General features: G+C 39.7%; 2 protein-coding genes across 9 annotated transcripts in view; one reads left to right on the top strand and one right to left on the bottom strand.

The window, feature by feature from the left end:
* Positions 1-14,171, top strand: part of WDR19 (WD repeat domain 19) — an 86,344-nt gene extending 72,173 nt beyond the window's left edge. For 6 of the 7 annotated variants that reach the window (XM_059067034.2, XM_067036268.1, XM_067036266.1 and 3 more), the window contains 6 exons: positions 98-179; positions 1,920-2,070; positions 3,728-3,851; positions 4,604-4,680; positions 5,003-5,127; positions 13,857-14,171. In XM_059067034.2, the coding sequence (XP_058923017.1) occupies positions 98-179; positions 1,920-2,070; positions 3,728-3,851; positions 4,604-4,680; positions 5,003-5,114 (546 nt within the window). In that variant the 3' untranslated portion in view covers positions 5,115-5,127; positions 13,857-14,171. Of the gene's footprint in view, positions 1-97; positions 180-1,919; positions 2,071-3,727; positions 3,852-3,980; positions 4,222-4,603; positions 4,681-5,002; positions 5,128-13,856 lie in introns of those variants that run through there. The other variant, XM_067036265.1, reaches the window with a different exon arrangement.
* Positions 14,172-15,511: 1,340 nt separating this feature from the next.
* The window catches only part of RFC1 (replication factor C subunit 1), an 85,144-nt gene continuing 75,558 nt past the window's right edge, over positions 15,512-25,097 (bottom strand). For both annotated transcript variants that reach the window (XM_059067040.2, XM_067036272.1), the window contains exons 19-25: positions 24,991-25,089; positions 23,635-23,789; positions 23,391-23,508; positions 21,008-21,153; positions 19,470-19,683; positions 17,917-18,108; positions 15,512-16,904 (exon numbers count right to left, since the gene is read on the bottom strand). In XM_059067040.2, the coding sequence (XP_058923023.1) occupies positions 16,827-16,904; positions 17,917-18,108; positions 19,470-19,683; positions 21,008-21,153; positions 23,391-23,508; positions 23,635-23,789; positions 24,991-25,089 (1,002 nt within the window). In that variant the 3' untranslated portion in view covers positions 15,512-16,826. The remainder of the gene's footprint in view (positions 16,905-17,916; positions 18,109-19,469; positions 19,684-21,007; positions 21,154-23,390; positions 23,509-23,634; positions 23,790-24,990; positions 25,090-25,097) is intronic.

Raw genomic sequence — 25,097 nt, 5'->3', positions numbered from 1 at the left:
CCTGTTCAGGGTCACAATCAAGGAGTTATTTGGGTGAATGAAACATGGATTAGGGTTAATCAAAGTCTCTAAGAGTAAAATTTATCATTTATTTCAGATTCACGTTAAAAATGGAGATCATATGAAAGGGGCACGTATGCTTATCCGCGTGGCCAACAACATCAGCAAATTTCCGTCACGTGAGTACTGAGAGGAGCCTGGTTGTGCCCATTTCTGCCTGACTGTAGCATGCCAAGATCATCCTCATGGACTCTGCCAGCCGCTGTTCTCTGCACGTAGTAACTCATTTAATCCTCACAACAACCCCATGAAGTGGTGTAACTGGCGTCCGTCCCCAAGACCACCCCCAGGTGTGATAATTCACGAGGGGGACTCACATAACATATAGTAGTGCTAAAGCTAAGATTTATTACGGGGAAAGAATAAAAAGCAAAATCGGCAGAGGGGAAAGGTGCGGGGGGCCCGGAGGTCAGGGGCAAGTGTCCACAGCCCCCCTGCCACCACGCCCCCCGAGTGAAGTCGCACTGGACACACTCAGCACCTCCGGGCAGCACATGGAAGGTGGCGTCTACCAGGGTGCTTGTGAGAGACTCGGTGCCCAGGGGTGGTCTTGGGGAGCTGGCCACGTCAGCACCCCTGCTTGGCATGTACCAAACTGTCTGACTCCCAGAAAGCACGTGCTCCACATAAACCCTATTGTTTGTACAAAAAAGCCAGGCACAGGCAGCCACTCTTCTCAGTTCTGGAAATGGCGGGAACTCTCCCCAAATCCAAGTTCCCAGATCCCAGTTTCAGGCAGATCCTTCTAAGGAACAGTCTCAAGACTGCACGCAAGTGGCCTATTGTTATTTTCCCTATTTTACACATAAGCAAACTGGGGCAAAAGAAGTGAGGTAACACTTGCCCAAGACCATACTGTCAGCCAGTAAGTCTGACTCTGTGTTCTCAACCACTGTAGACCATTGCCTCTGGAAAAGGTCCCAGTATTCTAAAAGACTTGTCATTATAACATTTTTCAATGATTAGATTTTGTCACATTCCATGACGGGGTCAACAAACGTTTTCTGTAAAGGGTCAGATGTCGAATGTTCAGGGCCCTTTGTGGGCAACGTGGTCTCTGTTGCAACTATTCAACTCTGCCGTTTCGGCGTGGCCCATACATAAATGGATGAGCATGGCTGTGTTCCAACAGAACTTTATTCTTTTGGACACTAAAATTTGAACCTCATAAACCTTTCACATGTCACAAAATATTCTTCTCCTTTTGATCACCACCAATGGGTGATACACAAATGGGCCATACAGAAACAGAGGGCCAGATTTAGCTCACAGGTCATAATTCACCAACCCCTGTTCTCTAAATGTGTTCTCTTTTGTTACATAAGAAAGACTAAAATAATTGGACACCATGCTGGCAAAGGGTGTGATAGGACAGGCATTCTCATGACTGCTAGTGGGATGGAATGGACATCGTTGTGGCCTTTCTAGAAAGCAGTTTGGCAATTTGTGCTAGGAGTATTTTTTCTTTAAAGTCACGTTCTTTGAGCCAGTAATCTGACTTTTAGGTATCTGTCCTGAAGAAGCAGGTGCACGCAGAGAGGTTAGTGCATGAAATTGTTAATCTCCCCACCCATTCATCAGCAGTCCTGTCAAATGCAAAACTCTCTCAGAGGCGGGGAAGGACGCACGCAAAAGGTTACCTCAAGGGAGTGTGGGTCCTTGTGTTACAGGCAAAACACAGTATAATCAGGGGAAAGACATTGTGGTGAGCAGTTACCTGACTCCACTGCTGCGCCCTTTCCTTGTTAAATAGTCCACTTCTGGTTCTTTGTCAGAAAAAGCAAATTTAGAGAGGTGCAACCCTGGCATCACGCCAGTAGAGGCAACGCGCTCTTTCCGCCCCTCCATTTGCGTTGCAGACATCGTGCCGATCCTGACGTCTACCGTGATCGAGTGTCACAGGGCCGGCCTGAAGAACTCTGCCTTCAGCTTTGCAGCCATGTTGATGAGGCCCGAGTACCGCAACAAGATAGATGCCAAATACAAAAAGAAGATTGAGGCAATGGTCAGGTAGGCGGCGACAGCTGTTTCTACCATCTAATCGCCTTTCACAAGTGTATCTTTCAGAACGTAGCTGCTATTATGTGGGCTCAACAAGAACAAAGATTGGGGGTAGCAATTAGGATTGTACTCAGCTACCAGCACCTGGAAACCCAACGACGGCTTTATCTGATTTATTTGACTCATGCACAAGGCATCGTAGTCCAGGGCTGGTGGTGCCGTGTCCCAGTGTCACCAAGGACCTCTGCCTTTTGGCTTTACCATCCAGAGCACAGAGGTTTCCTCCTCATGGCTTGCACAGTGGTGGTTGTCATGGTGGGATGATATCATGTACCCCATTCAATGCAGAAAGAAGGAGGGAAATTAAAAGATGAAAAGGTTTTTTGCCTTTTTAGTTAGGAAGGACACCACCCCCAGGACTTGCATTTACATCTCACTGCTCAGCCGCGTGGCTACCTCTAGCTGAAAAGCATACTGCTGAGTAAAAACCAAGTTCTGTTGGCAAGGAAGAAGGAAAAGACAGCTATTAGGGAGGCAGCAAACAGCGTGTCTGCCACAGACAAAGAGTGGATATTTCTCAGTGTAAGAAACTTGGTAATTATACCGCCTATTGCCAAAAGAGACTTCAGTTCGAAATCCTATGTAGCTCCAAGGCACATAAGGCATATCCTCACTTCAGAAAGCCTGGTTTTCAACAGGAAAACTAGGAGAAAGTAGCACTCATCTTTACAAAAGGAAAAATTAACTGCAATCCTGTAGTAGTTCTGTACTACCACTTGTTCATAGCAATGACATCTGGGGTACCTGTTAGTCCCATTTTGACCAGGGAACTCAGGTGTACCTGAATCTTGACCCAGAACTCTCTCATCTCAGCCAACGGAGAAGGCTATACCCGTAATGGCGAAGAGAAGCAAATACTACTTGTTGTTAGCTGGGCTCATGGCAGAGAACTCTAACCTGGAAAGGGGCTACATGGAACACTCCCTTTTTTTTTTTTTTTTTTTTTTTTTCAAAGCTGATAAGCCTAAGTAGCTTCAGACCAAATCAGTCTGACCCAACATACCTGACGTCAGGGAGAGTGAGGTGGGGAGAAAAAGCTAGAGCACATTTATCCCCCAGTTTCGTGCCACACCAGCCTAGATGCCAGCTTGAAGAGGTGCTGGTTATTCTCTCCCCGTGCAAGAGTACTCTTAGCTATGAGGTCTAATATGGTATCTGCTGGCTGCATGTGGCTATTTAAATTTAAATTAATTAAAAGTGAATAAAATGTAAAACTTAGTTCCTCACAGTATCCATATATCAAGTGCTCTGAGCTCCATGTGGCTCATGGCTACCGTATTGGAGAGCGAAGAATTAGAACAGTGCCATTGTCACGGAAAGTTGTGCTGCACAGCCCTGGACAGCCTTTACAACTTCAGTACACAAAGGGAAAGACAGAAGTAGCAAGCTCACTACTCCAGTGGCAAGGAAGACCCGAGACAGCCAGACCCATCCGTGTTTTCTCCCACATAATGTGCTGTGAACTCCAGCTCCCAGAGCTGGCCATGGAATGCTAGTCTGAGCAGTCCTCATTCCTCTCCCTCCTCCGTGGGCCGGAGCATGTACCTCTAGTCTCAGAGTCTGACTGTGAAGAAGTAGGTGCATTGCATGTGATTCTTCCTCGCAGGAGACCTGATACATCCGAGACAGAAGAGGCCACAACCCCATGTCCATTCTGCGAATTTCTTCTCCCAGAGTGTGAACTCCTCTGTCCTGGATGTAAAAATAACATCCCATATTGCATTGCAACAGTAAGTTTCTTTATCATCATTTCCCTTTCTTTGCATATATATCTATAGCCCATTTGAATATTTGTTGTGTGTCAATACTTTCTTCACTTCTGAAATAATCTTATCCCTTCAATTTCCTGCAACATTTAGCATACAATTTCATGGTCAACAAAGTTGAAAGTTATATTCAAGGCACATAACAACCTACGTGAGTATCAGGAGGGCACTGTGGCACACACTTGGGCATCAGATGGTCCCAGGCTTAGATCGTCTTTCTGCCACTTACTGGTTACATAACCTGGTGCGATTGGCTTTTACCTCGCTAGGTCCATCGGTTAACGGTATCTGCCTACTGAGGTAAACTGCAGGTTGACGAGAGGACATGTTTGAAGCCTTAATACGATTCCCGGCATGCTGTAGCACTTAATAAGTGATGGCTTTTATTGTACACTTTAATATTAAGACCTATTATTAGAAAATTTTTAAATATCAGATTATTTGTTCATCACTAGGCTAACGTAAGCTTTATTTTAAAGGAAAATCTAGGTAATGTCACAATATTGAAGATTATTCTCTTTATACGTGAATCTGATAAATTTGGCTTTAGTCCTTTTGATGCCATTTCTTTCTAATTACCCACCTATGTGAAATATCAATAATTTCATAATTTAGAGGTCTGTCTGGCTTTTAACTGTAACCATGTATTATAATTGAATAATGGGGGGAGTTTTAAAAATAAAGATGAATTTTATTCTTCAACGTACTGTTTCCAGGGTCGACATATGTTAAAGGATGATTGGACGGTGTGTCCACATTGCGACTTCCCTGCACTGTATTCAGAATTCAAGATGTAAGTGCACATCATTTCACTCAGCCATACAGATTTATCAAATAACAGGCCTTTTATTCAACCACTTTTATACTGAGGTCTCTTTATTTGTTCATGTTCTTAAAAATCTCTAAAGACTCAAATTGTCTTCTTGGAAGAACCTTCTGTGATCTTTGCGAACATTTTCCTTAAAGGGGGTTTCGCATGAGACTGAATATTCCTAATTCTTAAGTCTCATGATGAACATGTACTAAGACGTAGAAAGGAATAGTTGGTTTTCATATCACAATAACCCAAAAGTAAAGGAATATTTAATCTACTCTGTCTTTCCCTCTCCAAACAGCATGTTAAACACTGAAAGCACATGTCCTATGTGTTCAGAAAGACTAAACTTTGCTCAGCTGAAAAAAACCTCAGACTGTAGCCAGTACCTGCGGACAGAAGTGGAGCAGTGAGTGGCATGTGCAGGTAAGTGCCAGACCCTCCACTTACCTTCCCAGGGCACGAGATCCACGGGGTGGACACAGCTTTACAGTGTGTTTTGCCATTGGCTCCTTTTTGTGCATCACGTAACTTGTCAGATTTGAACAAACAAAACTTGTCAGATTTGAAACAAACCTTTGATGTACTTTTTAAAAAAGCTAGAACGCAGGTTGTATAGTCTCCATGGTGACAAAGGTTATTTGACCAAGCAGCATCATGGATTCCAACCAAAACGTATATTATCAAATCACATGGGCTTCTTTTTAACCAGTCCATTAAAACTGTAGCTAGCTAGCTATTAACAGTGGGGTTTTTGAGTTCTATAATTCAGGAGAATATATTGTAAAAATTTTTGCTTCCAGAGGCTTGAAAAATCCCCATTTCTTTTTCTGTCCAAGTGTCATTTTTGTTGCATGGAAGCAGCACAATACCCCTTCCACTCTCACTCCATTGGCAAGAATTTACTCATAGGGCCACACATACTGCAAGGGGAGGCAGGGAAACGTAGTCTCCAGGTGGAAAGCCAAACGCCCCTGCCAAAAACTCTTTAAGATTCTTTAATTAAAAGGAAAAAGTAAGATTAGTCCCTGACACAGCACTAAACATAGTTAAAACGGAACCCTAGGTTTTCACACGAAACCTGTTCTCACACTCTTCACTCCATCAGTAAACAGCAGCTCCATCCTACCAGCGGATCAGGATGGAAATGTGGACACCACCCATCCCCCAGTCCATAGGCAAGTCCTCTCAGTCCCCCTCCAGTGTATCTGGTTCCCTTCCTCAGGGGGACTTTTTATTGCACCTGCAAAAATAAAAGAGCCTAAAAGACTCGACATGAACGGGCCCAGCCTCCTCCTCTGCTCACTACGCTGCAGCCCCACTGGCCTCTTGGCTGTTCCTTGGACTCCAAACTGCTTTCTGTAGCACCTGCAGTCTCTCACATTCCTGCCAGCAGCACCCAAGGGTTCTAGTTTTCCCATATCCTCACCAACACTTGCTGTTGTCTGCATGCTTGATTATAACCATCCTAGTAGGTGTGAAGTAGTCTCGCATTGTGGTTTTGATGTGCATTTCCCTAATGATAACGATGTTGAGCATCATTTCACGTGCTTGTCGGCCATTTGTATATCTTCTTTAGAGAACTGTCTTCAAGTCCTTTACCCATTTTTTTAAACTGGGTATTTTGTCTTTTTATAGAGTTGTAAGAATCCTTAATATATTCTAGGTACAAGTCCTCTATCAGATGCATGACGTGCAAATATCCTATTCTGTGGAAGTATTTTTTCTTTCTTCATAGCATCCTTTGATGTACAAAAGTTTTTATTATTTTGATGAAGTCCAATTTATTTTTTTTCCTTTGGCTGCTTGTGTTCTTGGTGTCATGTCTAAGAAACCACTGCTTATCCCAGCGTCACAAAGATTGACACTTATGTTTCATTCTAAGAGTTCTATAGTTGCTGCTCTTATACTTAATGTCTTTGATCCATTTAATTTTTGTGTATGGTGTGAGGTGTGGTCCCAATTTCCTTTTGTGTGTGGATGAACAGGTGTCTCAGCACCATTTGTTGAAAAGACTGTTCCTTTCCTATTATTACTGGGTATTGTCTTATTATTATTGTTATAAAGGTTCTTTATTTGTATATTCTAGATCTAAATCTTATATTTATTTTGACGATATTTTCTCCCACTCTGGCTTCCCACTTCTTTTTCTTAATGGTCTTTTTTTTGGGGGGGGGAATATAGTTGATTTATCAATACAATGTTGTGTTAGTTTCAGGTGTACAGCAAAGTGAATCAGTTATACATATATCTTTTTTTTTTTTTTTTTTTTTTTTTTGGTGGTACACGGGCCTCTCACTGTTGTGGCCTCTCCCGTTGTGGAGCACAGGCTCCGGACGCGCAGGCTCAGTGGCCATGGCTCACGGGCCCAGCCGCTCTGCGGCATGTAGGATCTTCCCGGACTCGGGCACAAACCCGTGTCCCCTGCATTGGCAGGCGGACTCTCAACCACTGCGCCACCAGGGAAGCCCATACATATATCTTAATGGTCTTTTGATGAGCAGATTTTTTTTTTTCCTAACCAGAAAATTCAGTTAATTTGAGTTGTTACTATAGTGTAAATTATGTATGCTAAGTTTGTTACAGTCTTCAGATTCTTCTGATGCTGCCCATTGGGAATAGATTTCTATTTATATATACATATTTTTTTTTTTTGTCTGTGTTGGGTCTTCGTTTCTGTGCATGGGCTTTCTCTAGTTGCGGTGAGCAGGGGCCACTCTTCATCGCGGTGCGCGGGCCTCTCACTGTTGTGGAGCACAAGCTCCAGACGAGCAGCCTCAGTAGCTGTGGCTCACGGGCCTAGTTGCTCTGTGGCATGTGGGATCTTCCCACACCAGGGCTTGAACCCGTGTCCCCTGCATTGGCAGGCAGACTCTCAACCACTGCACCACCAGGGAAGCCCTGATGAGCAGATTTTGATTCTGATGAGTTAAAATTTATCAGTGTTTCATTTTATTATTTTATTACTTTCTGCATCTAAGAAAATTTTTGCCTACTCAAAAGTCAGAAGCATAGTTGCCTATGTTTTCATCTAGAAGCTCTGGGTTTGTGATCCATCTTGAAGTTATTTTTGTTTATAGTATGAGGTGGAGATTGAGAACCTTTTCCTCCTCAAGTAGATATCCAGTCTTCCAACACCACTTGTTGAAAAGCTTTCCTTTCCCCATTGAACTGCTTGCATGCCTTTGTTGAAAATCAGCTGGGTTTTAAATATGGGTCTACTTCTGGACCCTCTCTTCTTTTCCATTGCTCTATTTGTCCCCTATTTTTATACTATACTGTCTTCATTACTGTGACATTATAGTACATCTTAAAGCCAGGTATTGTGGATCCTACAACTTTGTCATTTTTTTCCAAGACTGTTTTGACTACTCTTTCTTCTCTCCATTTCTCTCTAAAATTTTAGAATCAGCTTGTCAAATTCTCTTTTAAAATCTTGCTCAAATTATGATTGGGATATGTTTATTTTTCTGTTGCCACATAACATCACATATTTAGCATCTTAAAACAATATACATTTAATATTTCACAACTTTTTTTGAGGTATAATTATCACCTTGTATTAGTTTTAGGTGTACAACATAATGATTTGATATATGTTTGTACTGTGAAATGATTACCACAGTAATTTAGTTAACATCCATCACCACACAGTTACAATTTTTTTTTAATTGAGCACTTTTAACACCTATTCTCTTAGCAACTTCCAAGTATACAGTGTTGTTAACTGTGATCGCCATGCTGTATATTATATCCCCAGGACTCAACCGTAACTGGAATTTTATACCTTTCGACCACCTTCATTCTGCCCACCCCCACCCTCTGGCAACCAACAAATTATTCTGTATCTATGAGTTCAGTGGGGTTGTTTTTTTAATTAAACATGTAAGTGAGATCATACAGTATCTGTCTTTCTCTTATTTCATTTAGCATAATGTCCTCAAGGTCCATCCATGTTGTTGCAAATGGCAGTGTTTCCTTCTTCTTTATATGTATATACACATGTATACATATATACCACATATTCTTTATCCAGTGCCATTTTCTTTATACAGTATTAGTGGACACTTAGGTCATTTCCATGTCTTGTCTATTGTAAATAATGCTGTAATGAACACTGGGGTGCAGATACCTTTTCAAGATAGTGATTTTGTTTCCTTCAGATAAACACACAGAAGTAGAATTGCTGGAACATATGGTAGTTCTATTTTTAACTTTTTGAGGAATCTCTATAGTGTTTTCCATAATGGCTGCATCAATTTACATGCCCACCAACAGTGCACGATGGATACCTTTTCTCCATATCCTTGCCAAGACTTTTTATTTCTTGTCATTTTGACAATAGCCATTCTGACAGGTGTGAGGTGATATCTCATCATTGTTTTGATTTGCATTTCCCAGATTAGTGATGCTGAGCACCTTTTCATGTACGTATTGACCATATGTATGTTTTCTTTGGAAAAATGTCTATTCAGAGCCTTTGCCCATTTTTTTTTAATTGGATTTTTTTTCTATTGAGTTGTATGAGTTTATTATATATTTTGTATATTAACCCAAATTATCAGATATATGATTTGCAAATATTTCTCCCATTCCATAGGTTGCCTTTTCATTTTGTTGATGGAAACTTTTTAGATTGATGTAGCCTTGTTTATATCTGCTTTGTTGCCTGTGCTTTTGGTGTCACCTACAAACATACATTGCCAAGACCAATGTCAAGGAGCTTACTCCCTACGGTTTCGTCTAAGACTTTTATGTTGTCAGGCCTTATGTTCAAGACTTTAATCCATTTTGAGTTAATTTTTGTGTATGGTGTAAGACAGTAATCCAGTTTCATTCTTTTGCATGTGGCTGTCAAGTTTCCCCAACACCATTTATTTAAGAGAGTGCCTTTCCCCATTGTATATTCTTGGCTTCTTTGTCATAAATTGACCATATATGCACAGGTTTATTTCTGGGCTCTCTATTCTGTTCCATTAATCTGTGTGTCTGTTTTTACACCGGTACCATACTGTTTCAATTACTATAGCTGCATAATACAGTTTGAAATCAGAAAGTGTGGTGCTTCCAGCTTTGTTCTTTCTCAACATTGTTTTTTGGCTGTTCAGTGTCTTTGTCATTCCATACAAATATTAGGATTGTTTGTTCTATTTCTGTGAAAAATGCCATTGGAAATTGATAGGAATTGTGTTGAATCTGTAGATTGCTTTGGGTAGTGTGGACACTTTAACAGTATTAATTCTTCCAATCCATAAGCATAGAAAATCTTCCCATTTATTTATATCTTCAGTTTCTTTCATCAGTGTCTTATAGTTTTTCAGTGCACAGGTCTTTCACCTCCCTGGTTAAATTCATTCCTAGGTATTCTTTTTTTTTTTTTTTTTTTTTTTTTGGTACTCGGGCCTCTCACTGTTGTGGCCTCTCCCGTTGCGGAACACAGGCTCCAGACACGCAGGCTCAGTGGCCATGGCTCATGGGCCCAGCCGCTCCACGGCATGTGGGATCTTCCCGGACCGGGCCATGAACCCATGTCCCCTGCATAGGCAGGCGGACTCTCAACCACTGCGCCACCAGGGAAGCCCTGTATTCTTTTTTGATACAATTGTAAATAAGACTGTTTTCTTAGTTTCTCTGTCTGATAGTTCATTATTAGATACAACAGATTTTTGTATATTGATTTTGTATGCTGCAATTTTGCTGAATTTATTAGTTCTAACAGCTTTTTTGGTGGTCTTCAGGGTTCCCTATGTATAATGTCATCTGCAAATAGTGACAGTTTAACTTATTCCTTTCCTATCTGAATGCCTTTTATTTCTTTTTCTTGCCTAAAGGCAAGAGTGACATCCTTGTCTTATTCCTGATCTTCAAGGAAAAGCTTTCAGCTTTTCACCATTGAGTATGATAGCTGTGGGCTTGTCCTATATGGCCTTTATGATGTTGAGGTATGTTCCCTCTATACCCACTTTTGTGAAAGTTTTTATCATGAGCAGATGTCGAATTTTGTCCAATGCTTTTACTATATCAAGATGATCATATGATTTTTATCCTTCATTTTGTTAATGTGGTGTATCATCTTGATTGATTTATGGATGTTGGACTATCCTTGCATTCCTCCAATAAATCCCACTTGATTGTGGTGTGTGATTCCTTTAATGTATTATTGAATTCAGTTTGCTAATATTTTGTTGAGGGTTTTTGCAACTATGTTCATCAGAGATATTGGCCTGTAATTTTCTTTCTTGTAGTTTCTTTGTCTGGTTTTGGTATCAGAGTAATGCTGACCTCATGGAATGAGTTTGGAAGTGTTTCCTCTTCTGTTTTTTGGAAAAGTTTGAGAAGGATTGGTATTAATTCTTCTCTAAGTGTTTGGTAGAATTAACCAGTGAAGCCATCTGGTCCTGGATTTTTGTTTGTCAGGTTGTTTTTGATTACTGATTCAATCTCCTTGATAGTAATTGGTCTAACTTTCTGTTTCTTCATGATTCAGTATTAGAAGGTTGTACGTTTCTAGGAATTTATCCATTTCTTCTAGGTTGTCCATTTTGCTGGCATTATAGTATTTCATAGTAGTCTCTTTTGTATTTCTGTGGTATCGAATGTAATATCTCCTCCTTTATTTCTGATTTTGAGTCCCCTTTTTTTCTTGGTGATTCTAGCTAAAGGTTTGTCTATTTATCTATCTTTTGGGCGAAAAAAAAATAGCTATTAGTTTCACTGAACTTTTCTACTGTCTTTTTAGTCTCCATTTCATTTATTTCTGCTCTTTGAGATTTCCTTCCTTCCACTAACTTTGGGCTTAACTTGTTCTTTTTCTAGTTCCTTAAGGTGTGAAGTTAGGCTGTTTGAGATCTTTCTTGTTTCTTAGTGCAGGTGTTTATTGTTATGAGCTTCCTTCTTAGAAACTGTTTTTGTTGCATCCCATAAGATTTGGTATGCTGTATAGCTGTCCCTCAGTATTCATGGGGGATTGGTTCCAGGATCCCTAGTGGACACCAACATCCACGGATGCTCAAGTCTCATATATAATGGTGTAGTATTTGAATATAACCTATGCATAGCTTCCCGTTTACTTTAAATCATCTCTAGATTACTTATATTACCTAATACAATGTAAATGCTATGTAAATAGTTGCCAGCATGTAGCAAATTCAAGTTTTGCTTTTTGGAACTTCCTGGTCCTTTTTTTTTTTTCCTGAATCTTTTGATCCATGGTTGGTTGGATCTGTGGATATGGAACCCACAGATATGGAGGGCCAACTCTATTTCCATTTTTATGTCTCAGGTATTTTTTAAATTTCTCTTTTGATTTCTTCTTTGACCCAGCGGTTTTTGAGCAGCATGTTTGAATCTCCATGTATTTGTGAATTTTCCAGTTTTCTTCTTGTACTTGATTGGTAGTTTCATACTTTTGTGGTCAGAAAAGATGCTTGATATGATTTCAGTCTTCTAAATTTATTAAGACTTGTTTTGTGGCCTTACATATGATCTATCCTGGAGAAATGTTCCATGTGTGCTTGAGAAGAATGTGTATTCTCCTGCTTTGGGATGGAATGTTCTGTAAATGCATTAAGTCCATCTGGTCTAACATGTCATTTAACACCAATGTTTCCTTATTGGTTTTCTGTCAAATGAAAATCTATTCACTGATGAAAGTGGGGTAATAAAGTCCCCTTCTATTATTGTATTGCTCTTTCTCCCTTTAGATATGTTAATATTTGCTTATATTTAGGTGCTGCTAATGTAAATAATAAATATATACAAATGTTATATCCTCTTGTGGATTGATGCCTTTATCATTATATAATGGCCTTCTTTGTCCCCTCTTACAGTCTTTGTTTTAAAGTCTATTTTGTCTAAGTATAGCTACTCCAGCTTTCTTTTGGTTTCCATTAGCATGGAATATCTTTTTCCATTCCTTCACTTTCAGTGTGTGTCCTTAAAGCTGAGTGAGTCTCTTGCAGGCAGCATATAGCTGGATCTTGGTTTTTATCCATTCTGTCTTTTGATCAGAGAATTTATAATTATATTTAAAGTAGTTATTAATAAATAGGGACTTGCTGCCATTTTGTTCATTGTTTTCTGGCTGTTTTGTAATTCCTTTGTTCCTTTCTTCTTTTCTTGCTCCTTTTTCTCCTTTTGTGATCTGACAATTTTCTGTAGTCATATGCTTAGATTCCTTTCTTTTTTGTCTACCATAGTTTCACGTTGTGGATACCATGAGACTTACATAAAATACAACAGTCTGTTTGAAGTTGATAACTTAAGTTCAAATGCATTTTTACTCACCATCCACATTGTGATGTCAAAATTTATATTTTTATCTTGTGTATCTATTAACAAATTATTACAGTTATTTTTACTATTTTGTCTTTTAACTTTCACACTAGGTTTATAAGTACCTACCATTACAACATTAGATTATTCTGAATTTATATCTTTACCTTTGAGATTTACAATTTCATATATTTTCATATTATTAATTAGCGCCCTTGTGTTTCAGCTTAAAGAAGTCCCTTTAACATTTCTTGTAAGGCCAGTCTAGTGGTGATGAACCTCCTTAGCTTTTCCTTGCCCGGAAAACTTCCCCTCTCCTTCAATTTTGAAGGATGGCTTTCCCAGGTAGAATATTCTTGGTTGGCAGTTTTATTCTTTCAGCACTTTGACTATAGCAGGCCACTCTCTTCTAGCCTGCAGAGTTTCTGCCAAAAGAATCTGCTGACAGTCTTATGGAGGGGGGGGCCGGTTCCCCTGTACATAACAAGTTGTTTTCTTTTGCTGCTTTTAAGATTGTCTTCTTGTCTTTAACTTCTGGCAGTTTAATTATAACTTGTCTTGGTATGGGCCTTTTTGGGTTGAGTTGCTGAGCACTAACTAACTTTGCACTTTCTCATTCTTCTCAGTAAGGTGGCTGTTATCATCATCCTCACTTTATAACAGAGGTTCAACAGCTTGCCCAGTTTTAGTCAGTTGAAAAGCCAAGACTGAAACTCAGTTACAGACTGGAAATTTCTTACTTGAATGTAGTGATCCTGCTCCACATTCCAGAAATGAGCAAAAAAATCTTCTTTATTATGCTTGGCTTTATTACTAAATGCTAGTAGTTACTTGAAACCCTTCTAAAAGCATATGGGTGTTTGTTTCTTTGTCCTTTCTAGGTATTATGGTCCTGAGAAGATACCATTTCTCCACAGGAGGCTGTGTTTCTACCCCTGGCAGATTTCAAGATGGTCCTTCCTGAATACAGAAAAAACAAGGTCACCTCTCCAGGTCACCACTTTCAGCTTCTGTAGAGTGGGAAACAGTGACATAGAACATGCTGTTTATACTTTGTGTATTTCCTCTTCTGAGTCCTACATATTCTATGCTCTATACTGTTGATAGTAACCTATGACATAACTGTAAATATTCAGCTTTTTGATACCTTTTCTCTTTTGCAATACCTCCTTTAAAATAAACTTATTGATTAGATATTTGTAATGTTTTCCCAGATTTAAAAGACAGAAAAAGAAATGAAGGAAGGTAGCTTTAAACCATACTGTGAAGTTTGGGCAGCACAGATATTAACAGTGTTAAAAAGTTTGAAGTGAGAGGCTTACACAAATCAAGGCTATTTAGCAGAATCAGTCTGAGAATAAAAACATCAAAAATCAGTAAAAATCAGCATTTTTAAAGAATGAAACTATAAGCTTATGTTTCTTGAGTCATTATACTACATAGTATGGAATTCCTGTCACAAAATTAAGTCATTTGACTTCCACTGAAGACGTACATTATTCAGAATCTCCCCCAAGGTGGGTGGTGGATTCCTTTCCCATGTCACACACACCCAATACTATACATATCAGTATATGCTTCCTTGCCATTCAAAGCCAAAGTATCAGAGTAGCTGACAGAATCAAGTAGCCTAACTCTGAATGTATCAGATGATATGATTTTACAGTATAGCCACCAGCATTCTGAGCATTACAGAGGTACCTACGAGCCTAGGGTAGAACCCAAAGTGCCAATAAAGTTTTACAGCATCCAGGTATCCATATGCATGCCTCCAGCTTTACGTTTTTCCTTCTCAAAGGCTGGCTAGAGGCCCTGGCCTTCCTAAGTGATACAAGTCATTATCATTAAACCCACCCATGGTCCCTGTGGTCCCTTTGTTTTGTTATCACTTGAGGGATGTTGTAAGGTTACAGGAATAATAAGAGCCATAGGCACTTGGGACCTGTAAGGGTAAGCACATTATATTTCAGGAGTTAGTTATGGACCTTAGACATTCACTAATGAGCATAACTGTACCAGAACTTATTTAAGAATACTCCTCCTAGTACACATAACTATGTGCTCCTTACTAATAACTTCAAGAGGCGCAATAATGTTGCTGTAAACAATACATGGACAAAACTTAAAAAATGAAGGATGAAGTAGTATTAGTAATAAAGTAGTAGTTTGTTATAGACTACCAAATGGCCAAGACTCAATGGATCGCAAAGAAAGCAAGTATACAGTTTTATGCTGCATGGATGATGTGTGGCATCCAGTGGCTCCAATAAGGATTTACTGGTTGCTCCAAATCATAATGAACAAGTAAAGGACACTATCTGTTGTTCTGGCTGCAAGGAGATTACAGTCCCTTTCCTGGGAAGCACAGAGCAAGTAGGCAGATATGACTTGCATATCAAAAAGCAATAGAAATGGAAAAATACACAGAAGAAATTTATGCTCACCCCACTGGTGAGGTGAGGCAGTCGTCAATCAAGAAAATCTTCACCGAAGCAGAAGTTTCAAACAGGGCTTTTAACAAAGAGAGGGACATGGCTTAGTAGGCAAAGGCTTAAGGCAACATTTTATTCCCATAATGAACTTAATCTACATGAAAGACATTTTTCACACTGGTAAATACATTTTAAATGTCTCAAGAACTTCATCTGGCCTCCCACACAAGACTACCAGTTCCTTAAAGGCAGGGAACAGAATCCTGATTTTACATTCCTTTTAGCACATACCTCGCAGAAGTGGCACATACCCTTGAGCATTTACTGACAAGATTTAAAAATTGCTAGACACCCAAATTCCAGACTAGTTCCACAGCCTCAGGCCCCTCAACAAGCAGAGTTACAGGTACAATCTAAAGTTCCAGCAGGGTTTGTGGAATCTGTCAGGACAGAACTGGATCCCTCAGGGACAAAGTAAACAGAAGCCAGTGTTCACTTAGTCCCAAACCAGAGTGAGGATAAGAGTTTGACTCAGCCTAGGCCCTACTGGTTTTAAACTAATGAGTTGAAACTCTGGAAGGCTAGGAATGTCTGACAATCTTTCTGCAGCCACAATACCCTCTAATAATAACAAAGAGCCCTCCACGAAATTCTATTCACAGCAGAGGTGTGGTTGACACTCATTAGGGGTAATGAACTTGGGAATTAGAGTTCTGACTCTTCAACTGCCAAAGTTATGTTTCACAGAACAGGTTAGTAGCAATATAGTTAGCTTTTGTATCCAATCATTTGCAAATTAATAAGGAAAAAATATACCAACATAGTATCTTACTGTACAAGATGACAATCTTCAGAATTTGTACATGTATCATGTGAAACTTTTATTTCTAATTTCTATTTTGCGAGATATTTGACAATGTACAAAGAATACCCAGTTCTAGGTGGTGACTGTTTTGTATTTTGATTTATTTACAAAATTTCTCCACATAATAGTAACTAACTACCTCTTTTTAAAAAATCGGCATTGGTCCTATAATGGCCATTAGGATAAATTCTTAAGCCTACAAAAGCCGCCTTAGTACCTCTGTTCCCAGACATATTACTGTTAACTAAAAATCTGACTCCAAAGCCCACATGTAGTTTCTAATTCTGAATATACTGTCATTTTGAAGTACGATCTCATTAGATTGACAGGGGACAGTGGAGGGCCCAAGCAGTCCTATCAACCTCTATAAGAGGTGTACATCAGCCTACTGTTTACATCCTTCTAGCTGTACCACCGTTTATTTGTAATGGGACCATGAGGTTGCCCCATTACACTAAAACATGGTTCCTTTGGAAAAACAAGGCATTCTCTAAGACCAGCTAGACTGGTCAGCAGGTTGAGTAAAAAGTAGCGGTCAGCAGTGAAAAATGGTTTTATTTCTTTGAACTTTTTCCTTTTCCTTTTCTGGACTCTTTTTCTGATTTTGAAGGCTTTGAAGATTTTGTCTTTTTCTGTTGGGAGGGAAAGATGCACAAAATAGTTAGTAGCTGTGTTTATGAGTAAATGAAATAAGTTCATCTCTACAATAAATCAAATCTTTACCTGCAACTTAATAAAGAAGAAAGGTTGCAAACACCTAGATCTTGAACTATAGCTCCCCTCGATGAGCTTACTAATAACAACTGGCTAGCTGTAGCTTTGAACTACTGAAAAGCTATTTAGACTCTAGAACTAGGATATGTTCCCCAGAACACCGATATATTTAGGAAAGACAAAATAAGCAAGATATAATTTACACACATGGTAATGTTTTCATGAAGAATTTCCTTTTCTTTCAGTTTCAGATTAGAGATCCAATCACACTCAGTTTGAGCAGGGGAGGGAGTAGACTTCTTATGTCTACACAAGACTAGAGCGAGCCACACTGGAGAAGGCCACTATTCCCACCCCTGCACATAACAAAACAGAATCGAGGGGCAAGAATGATAAATGCACACACAGTAAGGACAGAAGAGGATACAAACTAGATTTCTTTGCCTCAGCCAATGGTAAACAGGGGGCTGATACCATAAATGATTTTAATCTTTCCTAGCAAAAGATGAGGATGTTTTTGCTCTGGGAAACTTCTATGGGCAGTTCAACAGCTATAGCAAAAAATAAATAACAGAAAGGAGAAATGGTTTCATTAAAAATGCTTTTCTTGATTATTCTATGAAAATGTGTGGGTAAAGCACACACCAATGGCAAATAAAAAAAGTCCTTTTTCCAACAGAGCATATGACCATCAATATGATAGCCTATTTTTTTGCTTGTCTGGCTCTTCCACTGTTATAAGAAGCTGACTGTTTATAAAAATGAAATCTACACCTCCTTCACCCTCGGAACTGTTACGAACAACAAAAAAAGTATTTTCAGCTTCCTCTGTTACTTGCTAAACAGGCTCTGAATAATTTCAAAAGGCAAGATATTAAGCTATTTTGAGGGAGTATCATAGCTTCTCCTATTTGCAGATGAAAAGACTACCTTGATCATAGCATCAGCTTCCAAAGTGTCCTGGTCTTTCTCATCAGACTGAGAGTCATCTTCATGTAACTCTTCATTGTATTCAGAATCCAGCGCTGGGCCTGTGCTGTGTCTGTGTGTCTTTACTGCCTGGAGTGAATACGGAATAAGGTGGACTTCCTTATTGTAAGCTCTTGTGAAGGCTGCTTTCACCTACACAAAAGGAATAGAGGGAGGTTTTTAAAACTCTTAACTGCCAAACAAACCCTTTAAACTCTGTCAGCCTAGAGGCTCTGAGAGACCCTAGGAGCCCCTTGAAATTGTTTGTAAAATATGTATGCATGTACATGTAAGTATATCTATATGCATTTTCCTATGGAGAAGTTCCATATTTTTCATGAATTCTTAATAGAGCCATGACTCAAAAAATAAGAATCAGTATTTGGGAACATCAGGCAGATTTTTAAAAGTCACTTTAAGTCATCAATTTTTTCTATTCAGCATCCTCTGCAGTTCTACAAAGTGACAAGCAAAGTTAGTCAGTGAACCAATAAATCAAAAAAGGTTTACAATAAAGTACACATTAAAGTTGTCCTTTAATTACCACAAAATATCTAAATTACCTTTACCACAAAAATAGGCTATTTCAAAATACTAAGTAACTTGAAAAGCCTTAACCTCAAGCTTCTAAACCTAACTGTAGAATTAGTCCACAAATTCTAACAATGGATGTCTCTTGGGAGAATTTACCTATAGTCACACCCGTAGTCAGGTCAAAACTCTAGAGAAGACAAGCCACAGAGAACATGTCTTCTAGAACAGCACCAAGTAAACAAGCCCAAGGGTGACATATTAGATATCACAAACTCATGTTATATCACTTTAGTTTTTTCATGTTCACTATATAAAGTAGGGGATACATCATTACATAATAGGTTGTCCAACTGTAATAAATTCACTGAAACACAGATTAGGCAGACTAAGAAAAAGTCTACAAATGCTCAGCCAGTAAACACTTCTTTTCATGATGCATCACCACCACCTCCCTTTTACTTCCCCAGGTTCATCTGCCTGTCCTTGTAAGGAATGCATCTACATTTGCTCCTCAGATTTCACACCTTGCTTTTCCATGCAGGATAAGGCAAAGATAAAACTATAAATTATAAAAGTCAAATCCCTGGGCTTCCCTGGTGGCGCAGTGGTTGAGAATCCGCCTGCCGATGCAGGGGACATGGGTTCGTGCCCCGGTCCGGGAAGATCCCACGTGCCGCGGAGCGGCTGGGCCCGTGAGCCATGGCCGCTGAGCCTGTGCGTCCGGAGCCTGCGCTCCGCAACGGGAGAGGCCACAACAGAGAGGCCCGCGTAACGAAAAAAAAAAAAAAAAAAAAAAAAGTCAAATCCCAAAGTCTACTCTTAATATTGTACTCAAATAGTATCTTTGGAAAGCACAGACCATAAGCAAAAAGCATTTAAGAAAAGAAATTAAACTTTTAAAGCATCTAAAACATCTCTGAAGTACTCCTGTTACATGGTAATTACAAAGTGATGGAGAACCAGTGGGGTACACAATTTACCTTGGGATCCAGCTTGGAGAAGGGACTAGGTCTGTCTCCCCAGCTGCTAATTTCCATGATATTCTCAAAGTCTTCTTTCATCAAATAATACGTGTCCATAAGAGCAACAACATCCTGTACTCCTTCTATCCCTTGTGAGGTCAAGGGCTGTACAAGTGCATCCCTTACATGTGACAGATAATCCACGTTTACAGTCCTTTTGCTGGAGTGAGTTCTTAAACCAAAACAAAAGAGATACACTGTAATCAGTGGCAAACTACCACCAACTCATAGTTTGCTGGAGTTTAATCCACTTTTAATAATGTTAATGTATCCACACAATGTATCTAGACAAATATAGTGGAAGCATCGAAGAGGCGCACCCCAGGACAAAGTGATATGTCACCTTGAAAAAGTGGTGGGCAGGGAATAGGAAAGGAGCTGAAAGGCAGGCCTTCAGCTTGAGCAATGAGAAGAGCAGGGGCAAGAGCCCTTTCAAGCTTCCAGAGGCGCCTGTATCTCTTGGCTCATGGTCCCTTTGTCCATCTTCAAAGCCAGCAGTGGGAGTGCAGCATCTTCACACCTCTCGGACTGATGCTGCTGCCTACCTCCACCACTCCTTTTTTTTTGGTAAAAACACTTATGATCACATTGGGCCCATCCAGATAATCCAGGGTAATCTTCCCATCTCAAGATGGGAATAAATTTGTGTTGTTTTAAGCCAGTAAGTTTTGGTAATTTGCTGTAGCAGCAATAGAAAACTAACATGGGGTGGCAAAAAAGACCCACACCATAGGCTACAAAGAGGAATCACATAGGAAGTAGAATTGTACAGGAACAGAAGAAAGGAACATCTCAGTTCAGATTTAAACAAAAGTTAAGGTTAGACTAATATTAGTATTTCTCTCCAGGGACTAGAAAGGAGAATAAGATTGCTTAAGTAGTGCTTCATGGTTAAAAAATGAATCCCTAAAGTTCACTTAATATTTGTGTGCAAACACATTTCTAAGTTTCTAAACTGTAAAAATTTAACCAAATAATAAGAATTTTTGAACTTCCTTAAACTTCTCCAAGGACATTGGTTTTCAAATCCACCTTCTGTAATACACTAAACTGTATCCCCCTGTCCCAAATGACTAGGTCAGTTTACTAGTAGGATAGGAGGCAAAAACTAGTTCATTTATCTAAATAGTTCCTTCTCCTATTAATTTATTTGGAGGCCAAGATATTATGTATGCCTACTAGTAATAGGCATAGTCACAATAACAATAAATAATAGTACTACCTCAGATTTATATAGCTTTAAAACTTATCTTAACATTATGTCACATCTACCTTCTGGCTTTATTCTCCAAAGTATCCTTTTAAGTGATAAAACGAGTGTCATACTAATTACAGATAATAAAACTCGGGGCCATGAACTTATGCATGTTCACTTATCTAGTTAGTAATGAAATCAAAACTAAAACACAAATCTTTGTGACTCATGCTATCCTTATTAAAGGCTAAATATACTACCTTGATAAAATGCCACACATAGAGTAATATACCCTGCTTACCTGAGACTCATATGCAATGCTAGGTCCTGAACAATACGATCATGTTTGCCCATAGATGAGTGCTTCCCCAACCAACTTGGGAAGGTAGGAAACTGGGTCATGTACCCCTTCATTAACTCTCCAGGAAGAACACTGGCATAAATGGCCTGAAAAAATTAATTGCAGTCCACAAATTAAATTCAGTACTGAGTTAAGTTGCTTCTTTAGCAGCTGTTGGCTTCCAAGCAGTCTTCGGAAAAATGCAGTAACATTGCCCCCGGTACCTAATTCCAAGATAGGCCCTCTCTCTCTCATCTGTTGGTATGGGAAACTTCAACTTGAGAAAACAATTAATTGCAGTAAATGCCTTGGTCCAAAACATGTTATGGCCCCCACAGATCATCTAGCCAACCCAGACTCCTCAGCATACACCAGTTACCTCACAATGCCAGTGTTATAGAAAAAACTGTTTTAAGAGGAATATGACTGTCTTCAACATAAGGTATCAATAAACCAGGTGGATCAAAGCATGGAAAATCTAATAATTACAGAATCAAGTAAACTGGCACTTGAGAAGTTTTTTTTAAAGGCATCCTTAGATATCTTCTATATCCAGGGTTTTTACCTTTTTTAAAAAAAAATAAATTTATTTATTTTTGGCTGTGTTAGGTCTTCGTTGTGGACTTTCTCTAGTTGCAGTGAGCATGGGCTACTCTTCATTGTGGTGCGCGGGCTTCTCATTGCAGTGGCTTCTCTTGTTGTGGAGCGTGGGCTGCTCTTCATTGCAGTGCACGGGCTTCTCATTGCAGTGGCTTCTCTTGTTGTGGAGCATGGCCTGTAGGTGTGCGGGCTTCAGTAGTTGTGGCACTCAGGCTCAGTAGTTGTGGCTCATGGGCTCTAGAGCACAGGCTCAATAGTTGTGGCGAACAGGCTTAGTTCCTCCATGTAATGTGGTATCTTTCCGGACCAGGGCTCGAAGCCTGCACACCTAGAGCCCTTGCTCCACAGCAAGAGAAGCCATGGCAATGAGAAGCCCGTGCACAGCAACAAAGAGTAGCCCCCATTCATAGCACCTAGAGAAAGCCCGCACACAGCAATAAAGACCCAATGCAGCCAAAAATAAAATAAAGTTAAAAAAAAAAATTAATGCTTTAGGGCAGGGGTCCCCAACCCCCAAGCCATGCACCAGTATCAGTAGGAACCGGGCTGCACAGCAGGAGGTGAGCGGTGGGCAACTGAGAGAAGCTGCATCTGTATTTACAGCCGCTCCCCATCACTCGCATTACCACCTAAGCTCCACTTCCTGTCATATCAGTGGTGGCATTAGATTCTCGTAGGAGCGTGAATCCTACTGTGAACTGCGCATGCGAGGGATCTAGGTTGCTCACTCCTTGTGAGAATCTGATGCCTGGTGATCTGAGGTGGAGCTGAGGCGGTCCCATCACCCCCAGATGGGACCATCTAGTTGCAGGAAAACAAGCTCAGGGCTCCCACTGATTCTGCATTATGGTGAGTTGTATAATTGTTCTATTATATATTGCAATGTAATAATAATAGAAATAAAGTACACAATAAATGTAATGTGTTTGAATCATCCCAAAACCACCCCCCCCCCCACCATCCGTGGAAAAACTTGTCTTCCATGAAACTGGTCCCTGGTGACAAAAAGGTTGGGGACCCCTGCTTTAGGAAGTATTTTTGCACATTAAGCTCTTCCTGTGTTTAACATTATTTCTTCAGGATAAATTCTCATAGGTATAATTATTAGGTATAAAAAAATGAACACTTTTAAAACAAGAGAAAGGAATCTTTAAAAGAAGAGTAGACCTCCAGAAGTCCCTTGCTTGTTAGGTCAATATCACATAAACATGCAAAACTCAAGAATAAAAAACCAGTCTTAATTATGAAAGTTTGCAAAACTGTTTTGAGTAAAAGATATCAACCTAAATAAAGTACCCAATACAAAGCTGCCTCTGTAGCAAGGAAGAATAAAGAAAATCAGAATTCATATATCAGAAAAATGGCTGCAGACCTGCCCTGGTTGCATTTCTTCAGGGATGAGCTACTTAGGAACAATCTGGGAGAGCCAAGAATGACAAAAAAGAAATGGATTCTTAAGGTAAAAGAGAGCAAATGAAACTTCTGACTCACATCTTAGTTATGACCAAAATCTGACATTCCTATTTCCGTATGTCCATTTACATTAAAAACATTGAAAAATAAGCGTAGATTAAGAAATAGACAATAGTGACCACAAGGTACTTTAATCGATAACAGATTATATTTTTTGCCATTAAGAGCCGTAATGTTTATCTAGTATTTCAAATAATTACAGGAGCTAAAAGCTATTTTGTTCTAACTAAAGCAGGGTCTGTCTGCGCTTTAAGGAAAGCCCTATGCTTACCTGTGTGGGCAGAAGACTCCAGTTTTGCTTATTCCGGATCTGACGGTCCACTATGTCACCATCAGATATGCTGTCTGCTGCTCTGCTTAAAAGCATCAAGTGCTTTTTCATGTCACCCCTGCAGGAATAAACCAGTCTGAATTACATCACTGTCCACACTCCACACCCCTCCCTCCCAGGTATCTGGCCTTCGTAGGGCTGGGAGGGGTACTAATTCTACCCCTCACTAGCTCTGAACACTCACCCTGCGGCTACAGGCTTCACATGTATGTAGTTCTCCTGGACAAAGAGGGGTGCTATTGAATAATCATGAAAAAAGAGATCTAATTTGTCCACAAGTGACATATGAGCAGTCTCCTCTCCAGTTACAAACACTTTCCGGGCAACATCAAATGGGCCCTAAAAAGAGAGAGGGACATACCTAGTAGAATGACCAATACCCAAAACACTGACAACGCCAAATGCTAGCTAAGATGTGGAGAAACAGAAACTCTCTTTCACTGCTGGTAGGAGTGCAAGATGGTACAGTCACTTTGGAAGACAGATCGGTAGTTTCTTATAAAACTAAATATATCCTTAACATACCATCCAGCAACTCCACTCCTTGGTGGACCTAAATACCCAAGTGAACTGAAAACATATCCATATAAAAAGAAATGACTTACAAAGCCATGAAAAGATATGGAGAAACCTTAAACGTATATTACTAAGTGAAAGAAGCCAATCTGAAAAGATGACATACTATACGACTCCAACTATATGACATTCTGATAAAGGTGAAACTATGGAGACAGTAAAAAGATTAGTGGTTACCAGGGGCTGGGAGAAGGGAGGGATGAACAGGCAAAGCAAAGAGGATTTTTAGGGCAGTGAAAGTATTCTGTATGATACTACAATGGTGGATAAAGGCCACTACGTATTTGTCAAAACCCATAGAATGTACACCACCAAGAGCAAACCCTAATGTTAACTGTGGACTGTGGGTGATAATGGTGTGTCAGTGTAGGTCATCAATTGTAACAAATGTGCCGCTCTGGTGGTGGGTGTTGACAGTGGGGGGATATTATACAGGGGGATGGATATGCAGGCAATCTCGATTTTGCTGTGAACCTAAAATGGCTCTGAAAATGTTTACTGATTTTTTAAAAAGAGGAAGAGAGGGGGAAAATACTGTTTAATCATTGCTCTAACTGTAATAATAAATTCTGACTGGTGACTAGGTGAAACAACAGAGATAAGTGATACAGACCTCTAGTTTCAGAGAGGTCATTTAAACTATAAGCCAACTGAAACAAGATTATCCTGAACAGTTCCAAAACCATTCAAAACATGAAATCCATAAATAAGGGACTCTGGAAAGGCCATTTCATAACAACTGAGGCATAAAACTTCCCTTTCTCAAAATTTACAATTACATTGACAGTCCTTAAGGAAAAATTCATTTGAATTAGAAACATTTTTAGCAGCTGTCTATATCTCTTACTATAAATATCCATAGGTTCCATAGGAGTCTCAAGGAACTATAATAACTATTTCAATTAAATTAATACTAACAGGAAAAGAAGTGCTTTGGCACTTAAGAAGTGGAAATTTACTTTACCAATTTGATATCCTTTTTGGCTCTATGAGAATCAGCCTTAGCCTGGTCATAGGTTAGTGCTTTACTTCGTGCACACCACATACTCAGATTGTGTAAAACCTGAAAGA

The sequence above is a fragment of the Kogia breviceps genome, chromosome 6 (assembly GCF_026419965.1).
Source record: "Kogia breviceps isolate mKogBre1 chromosome 6, mKogBre1 haplotype 1, whole genome shotgun sequence".
Classification (NCBI taxonomy): Eukaryota; Metazoa; Chordata; class Mammalia; order Artiodactyla; family Physeteridae; genus Kogia; species Kogia breviceps.
This window is presented reverse-complemented; position numbering and strand designations above follow the sequence as displayed.